This window comes from Megalops cyprinoides, chromosome 15 (genome assembly GCF_013368585.1).
Source record: "Megalops cyprinoides isolate fMegCyp1 chromosome 15, fMegCyp1.pri, whole genome shotgun sequence".
NCBI classification, from domain to species: domain Eukaryota; kingdom Metazoa; phylum Chordata; class Actinopteri; order Elopiformes; family Megalopidae; genus Megalops; species Megalops cyprinoides.
Genome location: NC_050597.1, coordinates 20,576,179 through 20,592,773, shown reverse-complemented (window position 1 = coordinate 20,592,773; position 16,595 = coordinate 20,576,179). Strand labels below are relative to the sequence as shown.

At 46.5% G+C, this 16,595-nt stretch overlaps 2 protein-coding genes across 2 annotated transcripts in view; one reads left to right on the top strand and one right to left on the bottom strand.

The window, feature by feature from the left end:
- Positions 1–249: 249 nt before the first annotated feature.
- On the top strand, positions 250–8,897 carry LOC118789917 (eukaryotic translation initiation factor 3, subunit 6 interacting protein). Its single transcript, XM_036546654.1, has 15 exons — positions 250–390; positions 1,001–1,043; positions 1,336–1,546; positions 2,146–2,225; positions 2,556–2,617; positions 2,939–3,008; positions 3,209–3,282; positions 3,471–3,642; positions 4,172–4,326; positions 4,895–5,065; positions 5,628–5,761; positions 6,349–6,522; positions 6,892–7,081; positions 7,263–7,343; positions 8,647–8,897. Exons 1-15 carry the CDS (start codon positions 358–360, stop codon positions 8,728–8,730), a joined length of 1,734 nt encoding a protein of 577 aa, XP_036402547.1. The 5' UTR covers positions 250–357; the 3' UTR covers positions 8,731–8,897.
- A 3,100-nt stretch (positions 8,898–11,997) lies between these two features.
- cdh23 (cadherin-related 23) overlaps positions 11,998–16,595 on the bottom strand; it is a 178,099-nt gene continuing 173,501 nt past the window's right edge. Inside the window, exons 64-69 of the mRNA XM_036546518.1 lie at positions 16,036–16,076; positions 15,811–15,871; positions 14,474–14,603; positions 14,222–14,344; positions 13,618–13,725; positions 11,998–12,558 (exon numbers count right to left, since the gene is read on the bottom strand). Of these exons, the coding sequence (XP_036402411.1) occupies positions 12,217–12,558; positions 13,618–13,725; positions 14,222–14,344; positions 14,474–14,603; positions 15,811–15,871; positions 16,036–16,076 (805 nt within the window). The 3' untranslated portion in view covers positions 11,998–12,216. The remainder of the gene's footprint in view (positions 12,559–13,617; positions 13,726–14,221; positions 14,345–14,473; positions 14,604–15,810; positions 15,872–16,035; positions 16,077–16,595) is intronic.

Here is a 16,595-nt window from a genome sequence, read left to right as displayed (position 1 = left end):
ATTGCAGTGCAACGTGGGGGTTATGTTGTGAAGCAGATTAATATTAAAATAGGTCAATTTTACAAAGAACCAGGCCAGAGCATATTGTATCTAGCTGATCTGACGCGTGGGTAGGTAAACTTTGATTACTGAATGCCATAATATTTGATCACTAGCCAGACATCACAGCAAGCGCTCAAAGCACACTATTCTAGTCATAATCCCGCCACTATCCCACAATTCCGCAGGCACTCGAATGTGTCTCCGGAAGTAAGCTTCGCCATCCTTTCTCTCCTGCTGCCGAAAAAGGGTTGCATGGCCCTGGTGTCCCGTTGGATTTGAACTTTCCTTCGTCAAGACTGGACAAAACACAGCACCATGTCGTATCAGAATGACGACCTCGATGGAGACGTTAGTATTTCTGTTAGCTAATCAAAAGTCGAAAATGTCTGAGTCGAACGCAAGACGTAATAGAAAAACACGCGACATTAGCGTGGCTTACTGGAGCAAGCTAGCTGTCTGGCTCTATAGACTCTCGTGGATGATGCTGGCTAACGGCTGTTAGGAGCCGCTATTTCGTCTGTTTTGCGAACAAAATATACTTTAGCTTCTCATCTGCCTAGATGATTGACGCGTTGTATGCGTGTTGGAACGTAAGATCTTTAGCCTGTGTTGAATCGAGTTTGGTAGCTAGCTGTCCGGCTAGGTACTGCTAATTCATTAGCAAAGATGAAGGCTCTAGTGTGTAGCTACCCATCGAGCTAACATCCACCATGAAGTGAGATGGCTTGCCATCGTCATTAGCTGGACATTTTGCTAGGTTACAAGCATCTTGCTAAAGATGTGACTGAATGTGTTTTCCGGGGCTACATATGTTGTCGGCAGTCGGCCCGACCAGTACTCGGATCTTAGCTGTTCTTGTGATGACAAGCTAGCCACCTTGCGGTCTTTGTTGTTGCACTTATGTGAGTGTCTAACTGCCTGCTAAATTCAGCCCCCCCCTTGTTTTGTATCTTAACAGTACGACCCTTACGCCTACTCCAACGACTACGATCTTCATACCGGTGAGCATTAACAGGAGACGGTGTGATACATTTATTGTGACCTGTGCTCTAAGCACGTAATGCTGCACAGCAGATTCATTTGCAGTTGACAAAGTTTGCTATAAACTGAATATCAGCGACGCTGTGCCTGCGATTGAATGATAGATTCTACTGCTGGACGATTCATTTTTTTTTCAAGGACCTTTTAATATTGAAGAAACCTTTCATGTCTGTTGTGTATTATGCTTCCACTTTGTCCCCTCTCTGCAGTATTTAGACTTACACATTCTCCCCACGCCTCCGTATTGTGCAGGTGACCCCAAGGCTGACCTAGCGTATGAGCGTCAGTACGAGCAGCAGACCTATCACGTCATCCCAGAAGTCATTAAAAACTTCCTGCAGTACTTCCACAAGACCATCTCTGATCTGATCGACCAGAAGGTTTACGAGCTGCAGGCAAATCGTGTGTCCAGCGAGAGCATTGAGCAGAAGATCTATGAAATCCAAGACGTCTACGAGAACAGGTAGAGGGGAAGTGATGGGCACAAGCAGTGATCACTAGGGTGCCAATGCTGAGAATGACGGCCACGGGAATTGAGATGGTTAATGAGCTGAGGAAGAGTCCGACTCTTATGAAATGATCACATGTAACTGATAACATTAACGTCCTTTGTAATTGCTGTTTTTAAGACAGCAACGTCAGCACGCTAGTGAATGAATGAAAATGAGTATGAAAAAAGAAATGACACACAGGCTGCATCCAGACACTTCTTCTAGAGAGCAGTTAGCACAGTAATAGATTAATATCACAATGTGTTTTGGATTCTGTGATCTAGTGACTGATGTATGTTAGTATACTTGGCTTCCCTTGTTTAGTAAGGTTGCACAAGTTAACTTGTTGTAGGGCTTTAATAGTGTTATGCTCGCACTCACTGGTCTGGGAGTGTTGTTAGCCTGGTGTGAAAACTGTTACTCATTCAACTTGGATGGATACACTTCTGTTTTTTTCATAATGAAAGCTGCTCTGGATAAAAGAGTTTGCTAAATGACAGTAGTGTAATCTACGCATTCTTGACTCAGCATGTCTTCTCCCCACCTTGTCCCTGTTTACCCCTCTGTCCAGCTGGAACAAGCTTACCGACCGCTTCTTCAAGACGTCTCCTTGGCCGGAGGCTGAAGCCATCGCCTCCCTGGTGGGCAACGGTGAGTGCGGTCGTCCGCCCCTCTCACTCCCCCCCCCCTGTCAGGAGCCGGCAGGGCCTGATACACATGGGGTGGGCTTCACAGTCCACGGGCGTACTTAAGCACGGGGTAACAGTGGGTATGATGCTGTCAGAAACCCTGTTGCGGTCTTTGAGTGTAAACTGAGTTGTGAATCTGATCCTGGTTCACACAGTGATGCTAGGCTGTTCTCATAGTCCTCTAACAGGGTGTCTGCATCTGGTTACCAGTTTCTGGGTTCAGTTTCTTTTTGGATACTGCTGTTGCTGACTGAGGCTTTCCCCTCCTTTCTGTTCCCTCCCACATCTTCAGATGCTGTGTTCCTGATCCTGTACAAAGAGCTGTACTACAGGCACATCTATGCCAAAGTCAGCGTGAGTGTCCTGCCTGCTGCTTTACATTGACCTTTCAGAAGGAAGAGATTAGAAAGTAGAATATTCCATTTTTATTGAGTTTAGAGATTTCGAGCTCTGCAGTGGTATTCATGGGAAGTGAAGTTCAGAGCTGTAGGCTGTTTAATGTATGTTTACACCATTTTGACTGCATGTCCGATCAGCTCCTTGGGGAAAATTTGGACCTTTTGCTTTGCTGAACTCACAATAAAATTTTATGTATGCTCTTTTTAAGAAGTAGGTAAGCTGTTGGTTCGCTCCTTTGCTGTAACGTTAAGAAATTGTTTCTCTTGTGGATTTCAGGGTGGACCAACTCTTGACCAGAGATTTGAGTCATATTACAATTACTGCAACCTCTTCAATTACATTCTCAGTAAGTCTCGGAACAGAAAGTGTGCATGTGTCTCATGGTCCCTTGGTCTCTGGTCAGTTCCTGTACATGTTTTTGTTGGCTTGATATGCTGTATTAAACATGTGAACAGGAACATTTTTAGAGTGTGTTTATAGTTCTTTTTTTAAAACCTACTATTTGTATTCCTTTTTCTGATTGGCTGTTGGTATTCCAATCTTTAGATGCAGATGGACCTGCCCCCTTGGAGCTCCCAAACCAGTGGTTGTGGGACATTATTGATGAGTTCATTTATCAGGTATCAGTACTGGACTTGCTTATTGGAGAACATTATTCCCTTTACATATATATCTTAATGTACATGTATGAATAGAGCTTATATGTGTGTGTTGTTTTTTCTCTGCTGCAGTGTGTTATGGTGCTGATGATCTGTGTTAGCATGTGTTGGCAGCTAACTTCTTGTTTCCTGCCCTGTTTGGTTTTCAGTTCCAATCATTCAGCCAGTACCGCTGCAAAACAGCCAAAAAGTCTGAGGAGGAGATCGAGTTCCTGAGGAACAACCCCAAGATCTGGAACGTTCACAGCGTCCTGAACGTGCTCCACTCTCTGGTGGACAAGAGCAACATCAACCGCCAGCTGGAAGTGTACACCAGCGGGGGTGAGAGTGGGGAGGCGGGAATGGCAGATTGGGAGGGAGGAGTGTCAGCCAGAGCTCTGTACTGTGGCGGAGAGAGGGCAGGGTAGGAGAGAGTACAGCACGCAGCTGATGTGGCGCGAGGAGCATGAGGCAGGGAGGGACTGGCTGGAGGAGAGCAGTGCTTAAATAATAGCGCCGCCATGCACATGCAGCCCTGTTTTTGGAAACTGCCTTCCCTCTTTCTCTCTGAGTTGCTCACTCTCATTGACTTACTAGCTCTCTGTAACATACATACAAGTCACGCAGCTAATGGTCCCAATAACTCCTTTTGTACTGCACAGCAGTAACTTTAGTTTACCACTAGAGGGCAGAGTGAAAAAGGCCAGTAAAGTGGTTGCAGCTATTGATCAGTGCCTAATCCGGCCTTGTTTTAAGAAAAGAAAAAAAAAAAAACAACTCAAAAACAAATTTGGTTTTCTTTCCCGTGAAGACTGAAGAGGAGTGCCGTGGGAACAGTGCTGTGATTGTGTCCTTGTGCTGTGTGTCCCAGGTGACCCCGAGAGTGTGGCTGGGGAGTATGGCCGCCACTCACTGTATAAGATGCTGGGCTACTTCAGTCTGGTGGGACTGCTGCGTCTGCACTCTCTGCTGGGAGACTACTACCAGGCCATCAAGGTGCTGGAGAACATCGAGCTCAACAAGAAGGTACGCACAAAGCGTCCCTTCCTGGATCAGCTGTGTTGTCCAGGTCACTGCTGGTGTTGATGAGGAGTTTTATGATCGTAGCTGGCAGGGACAGAATTTGCAGTGTGGATCTGAAAATCTTGCCACTGTTTGTTCCCAAGCAGATGTCTGTCTTTGTCATCATCATACGTTTTTTGAAATTCAGGTGGAAAGTAATCTCTTTTGGTGTTCATCCAAAAAATGTCATGTAGACAAGGCCTCTGAAATCTAACTTGTACATTTATGATGCGTTTAAATAATTCGGGGGAAATCGTTATCCTTTTGCTTAACTCAGCTGTGACTGATTATAATAACATGATACTAAGACTCCACTGCAACTGGTCCAGCTACTGGAAAAATTGTATAAATCTGTTGTATTGGCACACACCAGGCCACATATCTTTTTTGTGACCGTTTGATTACTTTCACGTGAGGACTGAGGCGTGGACCCCCGATTAAGCACTGCCCTGTGTCTGTCCCCCTTTCCCACTTTTGTCTCCTCTTGCTTTTGTCCACCCTCTTCCTCCTTTCCTCCTCTCTCTCTTGACAGAGCATGTACTCTCGTGTGCCTGAGTGCCAGATTACTACATACTACTACGTGGGCTTTGCCTACCTGATGATGAGGCGTTACCAGGACGCCATCCGCGTGTTCGCCAACATCCTGCTCTACATCCAGAGAACCAGGAACATGTTCCAGCGATCCACCTACAAATACGAGATGGTCAGTCAGTTGCTCTTGCTGAGTTATTAGTGAAAAAGTGATCAGTGGGGCTGTTTCACTGCCTTGCGGCATGTCCTTTGTGTTAAATATCTGTCATTTTAATTAGTGGGAGTGGATTGTTCTACCAGGGCTGTTGACCCAGACCTGTATAGGCATTTTGACAGTGAGCTGTCAGTGCAGGTTTGAAAAAGCCACTTGTTTTGCTCCATGAGAGTGTTTGATAGGATGTGCCCCGTATTTGTCAGTCAGGATTGTCAGGCCCATCTTGTCCTGCTCATGGTGCATCAAACCAGACAGTGTCCCAGGGTTTCATTATCTATCAATGACCTGACTTTTTCCAGAGAAGCTGGGACTGTCGGGGACTGTCGGGGGAAGCCTTTCGTTGTAACTTTAGGCTTAAGGCGTTGATGCTGTTCACAGAAGTAACTGCACATGTCCCCTTATTGATGACCATCAAAGCTTAGCGCTGTGTCTGTGAACACAGGTGTATATTGGAGTGTGTTCACGGTGTGGGGACGCTGCGATTTGCTGTAAATAACTTCCTGTGTCGCTCCCTGTGCAGATAAACAAGCAGAATGAGCAGATGCACGGGCTGCTGGCCATCGCGCTGACCATGTACCCCATGCGCATCGATGAGAGCATCCACACCCAGCTGCGGGAGAAGTACGGAGACAAGATGCTGCGCATGCAGAAAGGGTGAGCCGCCGCCACGCCGCCGGCTGATTAACCAGTGTATTAACCAGGCAAAGACTGAGTAACGCGCTGAGATCAACGCATTGACCGACTGTACGCTTTATCTAACCGTCTCTGGCTGACTGACTGGTGCCCAGTCAGAGATGGAGCAAACTTGCTGAGATCGGCGCACTGACTGCCTGGCCAGAGTACACACTGCTTAACCAGGCCTGGCCGGCTGACTGGGTTACGGTCAGAGACGCTGAGATCAGCGCACTAACTGAGTGGCCAGAGTACATGCTCTGGTCACAGCTGTCATGTGATCAAGCAGAGATGGAACTGTAGAGATGGGAGTGAAGCTGGAGGTTTGGTCAGGAGAGGTGTGGACAGGGCTTAGTGCTATGGTCTGCTTACATGTTTCGTATTCACGTCTGTTTGATTATTGCCTTGGTTTATGTAAATGGTAGATTACTGATGTGTTTGTGAGTAAGGATGTGTAAGTGCACTAAGCTATATAGGTGTATATTGAGAGTTTATGGGTGTATTAATATTGATATGTATGAATATTGTATTGGTATAATAATGTACCTTTGGACTCTTCTGCCCTGCAGTGACCTCCAGGTGTTCGAGGAGCTTTTCAGCTTTGCCTGTCCCAAATTTCTGTCCCCCGTGGTGCCCAACTATGACAATGTCCACCCCAACTACCACAAGGAGCCCTTTCAGCAGCAGCTCAAAGTGTTTGCCGAGGAGGTGCAGCAGCAGGCTCAGCTCTCCACCATCCGCAGGTACTGCTTGCCTGTATATCCCGCCTTCCCCATGTACTGTCTGTCAGTTCCCTGCCATCTGCGAGTTCTGTCCGTATGTCTGCCATCCATAGGTACTGTCTGTATTTTCTGACATCTGTACATAATGTCTGTCTGCTCCGTGCCATCCGTAGATTCTGTCTGCCTGTTTGTTCTCTGCCATTTGCATATACTGTCTGCTGTCTGTCATTTGCAGATTCTCTGGCTGCCTGAATTCACAGGCATAGTTTGCTTCCTCTTTAACATTCACTCTCACCATCTGTCTGTCAGTATGTCTGAAGTCTAGGTGTGCCTATGCACGTCTTAGTTTGGCACTTTCTCATTCTTCCCCTCTCCCTCTCTCTTGTGTAGTTTTCTGAAGCTGTACACCACCATGCCGGTGGCTAAGCTGGCTGGCTTCTTGGACATGTCGGAGCAGGAGTTCCGCATTCAGCTGCTCGTATTCAAGCACAAGATGAAGAACCTGGTGTGGACCAGCGGCATCTCTGCCCTCGACGGGGAGTTCCAGTCTGCCTCAGAGGTCGACTTCTACATCGACAAGGTGTGTGTGTGTGTGTGTGTGTGTGTGTTCACGTGCATGTACATGACACAGACCAGGACCATGTGTGTTGTATTGTGAATGTTCTGTGCTAGCATCCATTCTGGGTTCTGGTAGTACTTCCATTCCCTTCAGGGTAAAATGCAGACCTGATCAATTCCCATTGTCCTCTTGCTGTCATTAGGACATGATCCACATTGCGGATACCAAGGTGGCTCGCCGCTATGGAGACTTCTTCATCCGGCAGATTCACAAGTTTGAGGAGGTAAGACAGTAATGTTCATGTTACAATGAGACACACCACCTGGAAAGGGTGTCATATAATCTTGACAAGGCTTTTGGGCTGACCCAGGTACTCTTAGAGCAGATCATACGTTATATGTAAGCAATTCCATTTTATTGTAATAATTTTCTGTCCATAAGATCACATTCTTTAATGCACTAAAGTATGAATTATGCTGTGAATGGAAACTGCACTTCCCTGCAAGCACTGCAAAATGCTACCAAGGGTGCACTAAACAATGATGCATAAACAAGCCATTGTCCCTCATGATGTACATTTCTAGTATTAGGATTGGTTCTAATTGTAAATGAAAAGATGCAGACTAAATTAAGGTCAGAAATAATTTGAATATCCCGATTGGGTCAGTCGGCACGGTGCTCATTTTAAACGCAGGCTCATTCCGACAGCCTGGGTGTGACATTAGCCATGTCATTGGCTGGTGACGGAGACAGTGGTGGAACAAATTGGCTTTGTCCTGCTGAGGGTAGGGGTAGGTAGGTTGGCCAGGGCTGCTTTGTCTCACCTCTCGCAGGAAGCTTGCGATTTGCTGGAACCTGTGAGTTTTTCGATGACTTAAGATGGCATAATACATGTGCCCCGATGAGCACCCGCTCCACTGTAGCGTGGGTGTGATTTGTAGTGTGAAAATAGCCATTGGTTGCATGCATGTGATTCGGGGGATACAGGCATCATGCCTGCGTGTTCCTGCATGAGGCCAGAGGTTGTTGAGGCGAGACATGGACATAGTGCCTCAGGGACAGTTGGCAGTTCTAAAAACGTTGCACAAAGAGCAGGAAGTATTCAAAAAATTCAAATGTGTTGCTGCTAGGAAGAGATTTCCGAGAGTATGTTTTTTTGGCAAACTCCCTCAGACTATTTTGTGCATACCTTTAGCAAATGTTAGCTGTAAGTATGGGTCAAAATATGGGTGAAATGTACCAGACCACTAAAGTACTCCAGTTTGGAACAGATTGCTCCTCACAGCAATAGTTCAGTTGCACTGGGATTTTTTTTGTGTACTGGGAAAAAGGAAATCCACAGATTTTCTCTTTGTGAAGTGCTCTGTGAATAATGTTTAAATAATTTTAAGGAGTGTTAAAAAATTTTATCATCTATGGAGATGTTCTCAGTCATACATTGTATTTTTTGAGGCTCGACGTTTTTTGACCAATCACCAGGTATACGGTCTTATAGATCTGTGTATGTAAATGGCACATGCAGCTTTGGAGAAGAAACGCCTTTCTGAACTGGGTCTCATTTCTTGGGTCATGTTCTCACCCTCCAGCTGAACCGGACTCTGAAGAAGATGTCGACTGGCGGGGCCACTGGGTCGTCCGGATCCAGCAGCGCCGTCGCCCGGGCCACATGATGCAGATGCACAGTGCTTCCCAAAGGCCGTCAGAATGGCCACTGGATTCTGTGCCTGGCCTTTGGTCCTCATGTTTCAGCTGAGGGGGACAGTGGCTGATTTCTAACTCTAGGTCACACTTAACCCATTCGAGGAATTGCATAGCTGGCCTCAGATAAAAGTTTCTTTTTCTATGTAGCTGTGTGAAAACAGAATAAAGCTTATATAACTGAAGTCAGTGGAGTGTGTTGTCTTTTTTGTATTAGAGTGGTAAAAATTTGAGGTAAGTGTGTATGTGCTGATGTGTGCTCATTGATAACGGCACAGCTTCCTCCATGCTCTTGTTGTGTGAATCACATATCTTCTTTAATTTTGCAGCTCAGCTGGTTTTTGGCTAAGTGCAAAATGTCTTGCTCTTTATTCTTATTCTTTCTTGACAGTCTAGACTTTTTTTTTTAACAATGTACTGTATTAGAGCATAGGTCAAGGAGATTGCAGATGTATATTGTATAACCCAATGATTCCACAAGGTGGAGCCATAACCTTTTGATAAGGTGTCAGAAATGAGACGAAAGACTGAACCATCCTTTGCCTAGTTTTTTCCGCTCTTTGTCAGATGACGATTAAGGAAATTAATTTCTTCTTGCTGTGTATGGAAATAAATTGTGCATATCGGAGGATAGTGAGATGAGATAAGATCAGTTGTATAAAGTGTGACTATATTTTCAAATTGACCTCAAATGCACATTTTGAGTCAATTTTATGACTACCAAGAATAATGGCTTCCTTTAAGTGTAGGCTGAATTAATGTTCTTTAAAATGCACCCACTGCTGCCCACTGTCTTAAATCTGTAACAGCCAATATACCCCAAGTACACTGTTGAATCTCAAGGGTATGTGACACTACCTGGTGTTAGTGCAGCACTTTCAGTCTGTTGTCATAACCAGTGTAAACAAAGGTTCTTCAGTTTTAGATTTTTAGCCTTACTGCTTTACTGGTAAAGTCTGGGGGTGTGTAGAGGAATGTTCCGAGAAAAATCCAGCTTTTTTGATAGAAAAATAGTTAAATTGCAAAAAATAAAGACATAGGTAGTCAATATCCACGCCCTCATCCTCACTGACCCCTCTTGAGTTGGACCTGAGTAAGGCTTTAAAAAACGTGGAAGTAATCATTTGATCGCTAGCCTAAATTCTGAGAGTCCTTCTTCTGATAAAAAACTTCTGGAAAAGGGGATAGTATTATCCCTACATGGTTTGTTTCGTGAAGCCCAACAAAATACTACAAGGTTTTTATTACTTAGGATCCCTCTCAGTACCTTTGAAGTTTCTCAATTCGTCTTGACAGTGAATAGTGTGGAATACATTTTTTTCGACTCTTGCCGAGGTTAGGTTTCATTCCAGACTTTTCTGTTATAAAATTCCTGTGTCCCTATTTGGGCCAGGCTGGGCTTTTAATAGAGCCGAGAAGGTAAAAGCCCTTCTCCTTTGGCCATGACCTGTAGGCAGTGTTCCGGTGCAGGTTCTGACCGGACTCTACCAGCACTACAGCGGTTCCTGTTTGTGTGACAGAATGCAATATCTGTCCTGAGTGTCTTCGAATATTTTAATATCCTGCGTCTGAGCTGCGGCAGTGAGAGGAGTCGCTGAGCGACGGCCGCCGTGTTGTGTTTGGCCGCCCTCCCGCCGTCCCCCTGACACGGGCCCGAGGCCGCTGCACATCTCCTTTATTACAACAGACCATTCGACAAGATTCGCAACAAGAACCTCGGATCCGACAACGTTCATAAAATTACAAACATACAAAACAAGGGTACAAAAGAACGGTTCACACGCAGTAAACAGGGTTGATGGAATAAAGAAAAAATGCAACCGAAGGAAAATACAGTTTCAAAATGACTCGTTCACTTGCATATCCATTTGCACTCATTTTGGTAAATCAGCACTGTATTAAAATAAACACAGAGAAAAATTACGTTGAGAAATAAAAAAATAAACCGTATATTGTGTCCTTCAGTGGCAGTGCTCAGTCCATTGGTGGGTGGGGCAGCAGCTTATTAGGGGGAGGGGTAAAAGGTTCTCTTTAGCAGCTGAACCCACCCCCCCATGCTCGCCCCCGCACCATATAAAGCCAGACTGAATTTCTCTTTTGCACACACATCCAGCTGCTTCTTCTCAAAATATATATTTTCTTTTTTTGTCAACTGCTTTGATTTTCATTCACAACTCCTCCACTTCTTCAGTAATTAAAAAAGGTGAGAGGAGATTTCAGTTGCCCGGGACTGGTCCAGGACTGGCCCGGGATAAACAGTTTGTGCTAATAAGAACATGGTTCTCATTGGCGAACAGTTACCAGTCCACTGGGGTGATACAGCATTGCAATGACATTACAGTGTGAGGTCTCCCCCTTCTGGGTAGACGGACATGACTCAATTGCCCTGACTCCAAAATAACAGAGTCATTGTGGGAAAAACAGTGCAATGAGCTCACTGAAAATAGGTGAAGTTCACGTTTAACTCAGAATGGGCTTCCTAAATTCTACTGGGCAAGATCGCTTCGAGAGTCTGTGCGGAACGCAGGCACATTTGCATGGTTTTGTGCGCAGTTAGTGTAATGCAAACACAACCAAAGGTCACAGGTCTTTTTTAAACAGCCCAGGGCTGTCCCTTCTCTTTGACTGGGCTTGCTGTGCTGGTGGGAAAGCTGTTCCCATGCCTTGTGCAGTCCCCTTATTACTGTAAAACAGAAATTACTCTGAACCCCACCCCACCCCACCCCACCCACACCCCAAACATGACAACTTCAAATGAATCACAATTACACATAATTAGTCACAGCTAGTTGTGGCCAGCCACTGGTCTGACTGTGCGCTTGGAGGTGCGGTGCGTGTTCGGTCTCAGGGTCAGCTGCAGAGGCCTCAGACTGTCCAGGGGTCGACGGGTCAAGGCACTCACAGGAAAGCACTTGTAGGAGAGGATAGATGAACTCCCCAAACCACAACAACTGCGTCCATTTTCCTCGAAGAGATGGAATGGTTCTGCCTGTGACCACAGCTTTGTTTAGCTGCCATTGTGACCTCACTTCAGTCCAGTGTACTCTCTTTCTGTGAGCTCCAGAAAGGCTTGGGCTATTCTGACAGGCCACACGTCACAGGCCGCTGGTAAAAATTCAGCACTACGGTGCTCTGGAATATAATCAACTCCAAAACACTAGTCTGAAGCCATTCACCATAAACCCATCCTCCAGCTGTTTCTGCCAGAATCCCTCTGGGTGGAAGAGGTGTCCCTTGTCTTCTTTTCTTGCATTAGCTGGTGTTCTCACATGAAACCGGGCTTGTTTTGGAGTGGGAGTGCGTACCCTGCATAAATTCTTGGACTGCTCACACCGCACCTATTTGTCCCTGCACTCCCCTCCCGTCCCCTAAAAGTCGTAGTGTGCAGTCGTCCGCGGAGCAGGAGGGAGGCAGGAGCGCGCGCACAGCTGTTCTCAGACCAGCGAGGCCTCGGCTAGTCATAACTCTGTGATCTCCAGGGGGCTCTCCGACAGTGTGTCCGAGCCCTTGTTGCGGTGCAGCGGCGTGGACTTGGCCGACTCGGTGCGGGCGTTACGCTCGGTGTAGAGGCCGCCGTCGGCGTGCAGAGCCTCCAGGGAGCGTGCCAGGGCCCGCTGGTCGTCCTCTGGCAGGCTGTTGAGGTCAGAGGTCAGGAGTGTGCCCGTGCTGCCGTGGACCACATGCACGCCTTCCGGGCCCCGCAGCTCCACGGGGAGCTTGTGCTTGAAGCGCAGGGTCCCCCGGCTGCCCCCCATGCCTACGCGCTCGTCGTCGTCGTCGTCCAGGTCACTCTGGATCAGCTGAGTGGGAGGAAGGGAGGGGGTGGGGTGGTGGAGAGGGGGCAGAGAACAGATAGGGAAAGAGAAAATGGAGGAGAAGAGAGGAGTGAGAGAGATGGGGAGAGAAGATTACTCCTCTATATGTCACATAGAGAGTATCACTGGGAGGTGACCATGCCACATGGAGAGTGCTGACAGAGAGAAACCACAGACATGTACATTTTACAGGACTGGCAATGGTGCAGCCTGATTGCACCACTTTAATATGGCATGTTGGATCCAAAAATGTAATCTTATGCATAGCCTATCTTTGGAAAAATGCGAGCTTTGGAAAAATGCAAGTAAGCATGAAATGATAATGCTTTAGATACCCTGTCAAAATCAATGGACACAAGAAAACATTCCTTAGATGCAACACACACAAAATAATCCAGGGAATATGTTCTTGTTCCCATAACGTTTGACAGCTCAAACATTATTCATTTGACTCCTACTTTTGGCTGTTAGCCTCTTGATAAGACTGCTTTTTGGGCACAAATTGCTGTAATAGCAGTTGGGCAATAGGGTGAACCGATGTTTGCCAGTCTAGTTAATTTCATACATCAATGACAGAAACAACACAGCAGAAGATACTGCAAGGAACTCAGGGTAAGGTGAGGCAGCAGCCTGCAGGGAGTTGCTCAGCCATTGACATTGCAGCAGCACCCTCTAGAGGAGGAGAGTGTGAAGTGAACGATCAGTGCCTTCAGAGGGTTGCGCAGATGAGAACAGTGCTGTAGCAGGATAAACCAGACAGAGAGCACTCCTGTGAGCCAGAGGAAAGAACAGTGAGGGACGCTGATCAGCAAGAAAGACGGGGCAGAGGATACTACCTAAGGAAAATCAGCAACGAGATAGCGCCCTCATTAGGCGAGGAAGAGAACAGCACTGCTATGCAGGGACAGAGAGACGGCATCCTTCATTGGCAGGAAAGAGGGAAGTGCTACAGTAAGGGGGAGCGAACAGTGAGACGGCGCCTCCCAGAGGCAGGCAAGAGGACAGCGCAGCGGCAGGAGTGAGCCTGTACTTCCTGTCTCCCACCTCTGTGATGGACGACCGGTCGCCACTGGTGGACTTGGTAACCAGTCGGGCAGCGAACAACTTTTTGAGCCTCAGGTAGTCGTCCAGCACAACATTGAGCAGTGAACCCTGATGGGATGGCAGTCAAAGTAAACCGCTTTGGTCATCATCACAGACTGTGGTCTAGCAGCACGCTGACTTCACAAATGGAACCAACACAAGTGTACATCTCTAACATGCCCTGTGCTTCCAGCTTTCCCCACACTGGCTACCCCCTCAGACAACCAGGAAATGCCATCATTTGGGGATAGCTGCACCCTTTAATGTTCTCTTTTCCAATATTATTTGTCTGTGTCCCTGTCTGAATCTAGGGAAAGGTATGGGGAAATACAGTTGAGGATTAGGCTTATGTTTAACTGATACAAAGCTACAGAATGTTTGAGCAGTGAATGCCACAGAATGGTGCTGCAGGTAAGTGTAGTCTACAAGCTAGGGTTTGGGCTTATGACAAGTTTCCTGCCTGGGGTGGGTGTGGTCTTGAGTAAGCTTCTAAGAAGAGTCCTGGATTAATGTTTTTCAGTGTGGTAAAAATGTCCCCTAGTTGTGGGCGTGGTAAGTTTCTTACCTTGATGGGCCCTTCCCTCATGATCTGACCCAGCTTGGCAATGTTGTCGTACTCCTGGATGGCTGCCCTCAGGTAGCGGTCGTCTTCAGGTTTAGAGGCCTGGGGCTCATGGCCAAATGTGCCCTGTAAGAGGCAGGAGAGAGCACAGATATCACCAGCCCCCCAGCATGTGGTTTTTGTTTAACTGAAGATTGTGCCATTCTGCACGTCACGCTGTCTGCCGCGGCTCATGGCTCTTGGTGTTTTTCTCACGTGTGTGCGGGCAGGGCTGTTCCAGAGGTCGGTGATGTCACTGAGGTTCTCTGGGAGGTCGTCCTCATGCTCGGCTTGTGCTGCCAGCTCCAGGTTCCGGCAGAATGGATCCAACCAAACAGGATTCGCCCTGAAGTTACATCACACACACACATGCACACAGTCACAATGACACAGATTTACACAGGAATACACAGCCATACACAACACACACACAGTCACACTCTGAAGCGCAGTACTGTTACAATGCTGGCCACATCCCTGCACAACACACAGCTACACGTCAAAATATAGGAAGTAACTATATAGTAATGCACCACACATTACAAGTATACACAACACATAAAACACATTAATATGCAATACCCACAGTTATACAGTAAAAATAAAATGTTACACTTGCATGTTGAGAACATGCAAAAGCAAAAATATGCATACAGAAATTTTATAAATCTTTAATTCAGCAAAAGATTCAAAAAGAGAGGCCAAACCAGCACAGTGCCTGTCATTACATCAAGCTTTTCATTGCTGGATCACTTTGCCAAAATGTTAGGCAGAGTGTTGATTCAGTCTCCATTTTTCAATCTTGTGTGGAATTTGAACGTTTACTGGACATGCACCAATTTTCTTTTGCATGCATGGCCTGTAGATTCTTCTTATGTACCTACCCATCTCTGATGAGATGTGGTGTAGCACCACATCTCATTAAGTGTTAAATATTCTAGGCTTGCTGCAAGGATTCCTTATTGTTGACTACACAGTCATATGTAAGACAAGATCAAACAAGATGCAACACACACACACACACATACACAGACACATCAATGCATGCTACCAGTGGTTACACAGGAATGAACAAAACTCTTAAATAACTACATAATAATTCACAAATTGTTCAAACTATCTGCCTGCAAATGTGTCCATATTGTTTAAGTCCATGTTTGTCTGATACCTGATACAAACAATTGACTCTAAGGGAGACACATCAAAGTGTGTGCACTTGTGTTAGCATGGGGGCGCCTGTATTTGTGTGTTAGTATGGAGTCTTTCTGTGTATTAGCACAGAGATACCAGCCTGTGTATGCTAGTAAGGAGATGCCTTTCTTTCTGTGTATGCTAACATGGAAGTGCCTGACGTTCTGTGTATGTGCTAGGATGGACACACCTAAATGGCTCTCTATGACATAGCATGAAGATACCTGTCTGTCTGTGTGCGAGTTAAGATGGAGATGCTTGACTGGCTGTCTGTGTGGTAGCGTGGATTTCCGTACTTGTGTGGTTATGTGTATTTGCACAGACATGCCTGTCTGAGCGATTGTGTACATTCGCTTGCTCACCCTTCAAAGGAGTACTTGTTAGTGTTGGGCATGTCCAGGATGTCCATGAAGCCCTGGTTACCTGGAGATCAGGACACAGAAATATTGAGAGAGTTCCCACACAAAGCCCTGCTTGTCTGACTCCCTGCACCCCTGCCTGGCCGTGTGGGCCGCAAGAGCGCGGCTTCCTGCCTGGGACAGTCAGCGCTGCCGGCAGGGGCCGTCCCCTTCGCCTCCAGTGCTCACCTGTGGATCCCGCAACGATGGCTTTCAGCTTCCTCTTGTGTCTGCCGAGAGAGAGAGAGAGAGAGAGAGAGAGAGAGAGATAGAGACGGAGGCTGAGAGGGGGGTGGTGTGAGTGTGCCCACGTATGCGTGTGGTTGAATTTGCTTCCCTAAGCACTTCTTAGAAAAAATATTGCAAAACTCAGCATGAAATTGCATACTACATGAGTTGCGTTAACAGAGCCTGTTGTAATTTTAGGTGCATGACGTGTGAATGGGGGTGGGGGGTAAGGGGTTATCGCCACAGTTTATCGTAAGCACACTGGAAGCTTCCTCATATCAAGCAAGTCTATGTAAGGCAACACCAGCTGGCATGAAACAGCAGTGGAGCACAGCCTCAAACTTCAGCCAACCAGTTCAAACCTCAACTGATCCAGAGAAAACTATGCAAATTGTAAATCTGTCTAAATTGGTCCTTTTGCGTAAGAGATGTAAATTATAAGGAAAGAGAAACCTGATTTAGATTCTTCCTCTCCAGTTTAAAAGTTCAACTGTGTGCTTCAAAGAGCCAAAGAACCAAAG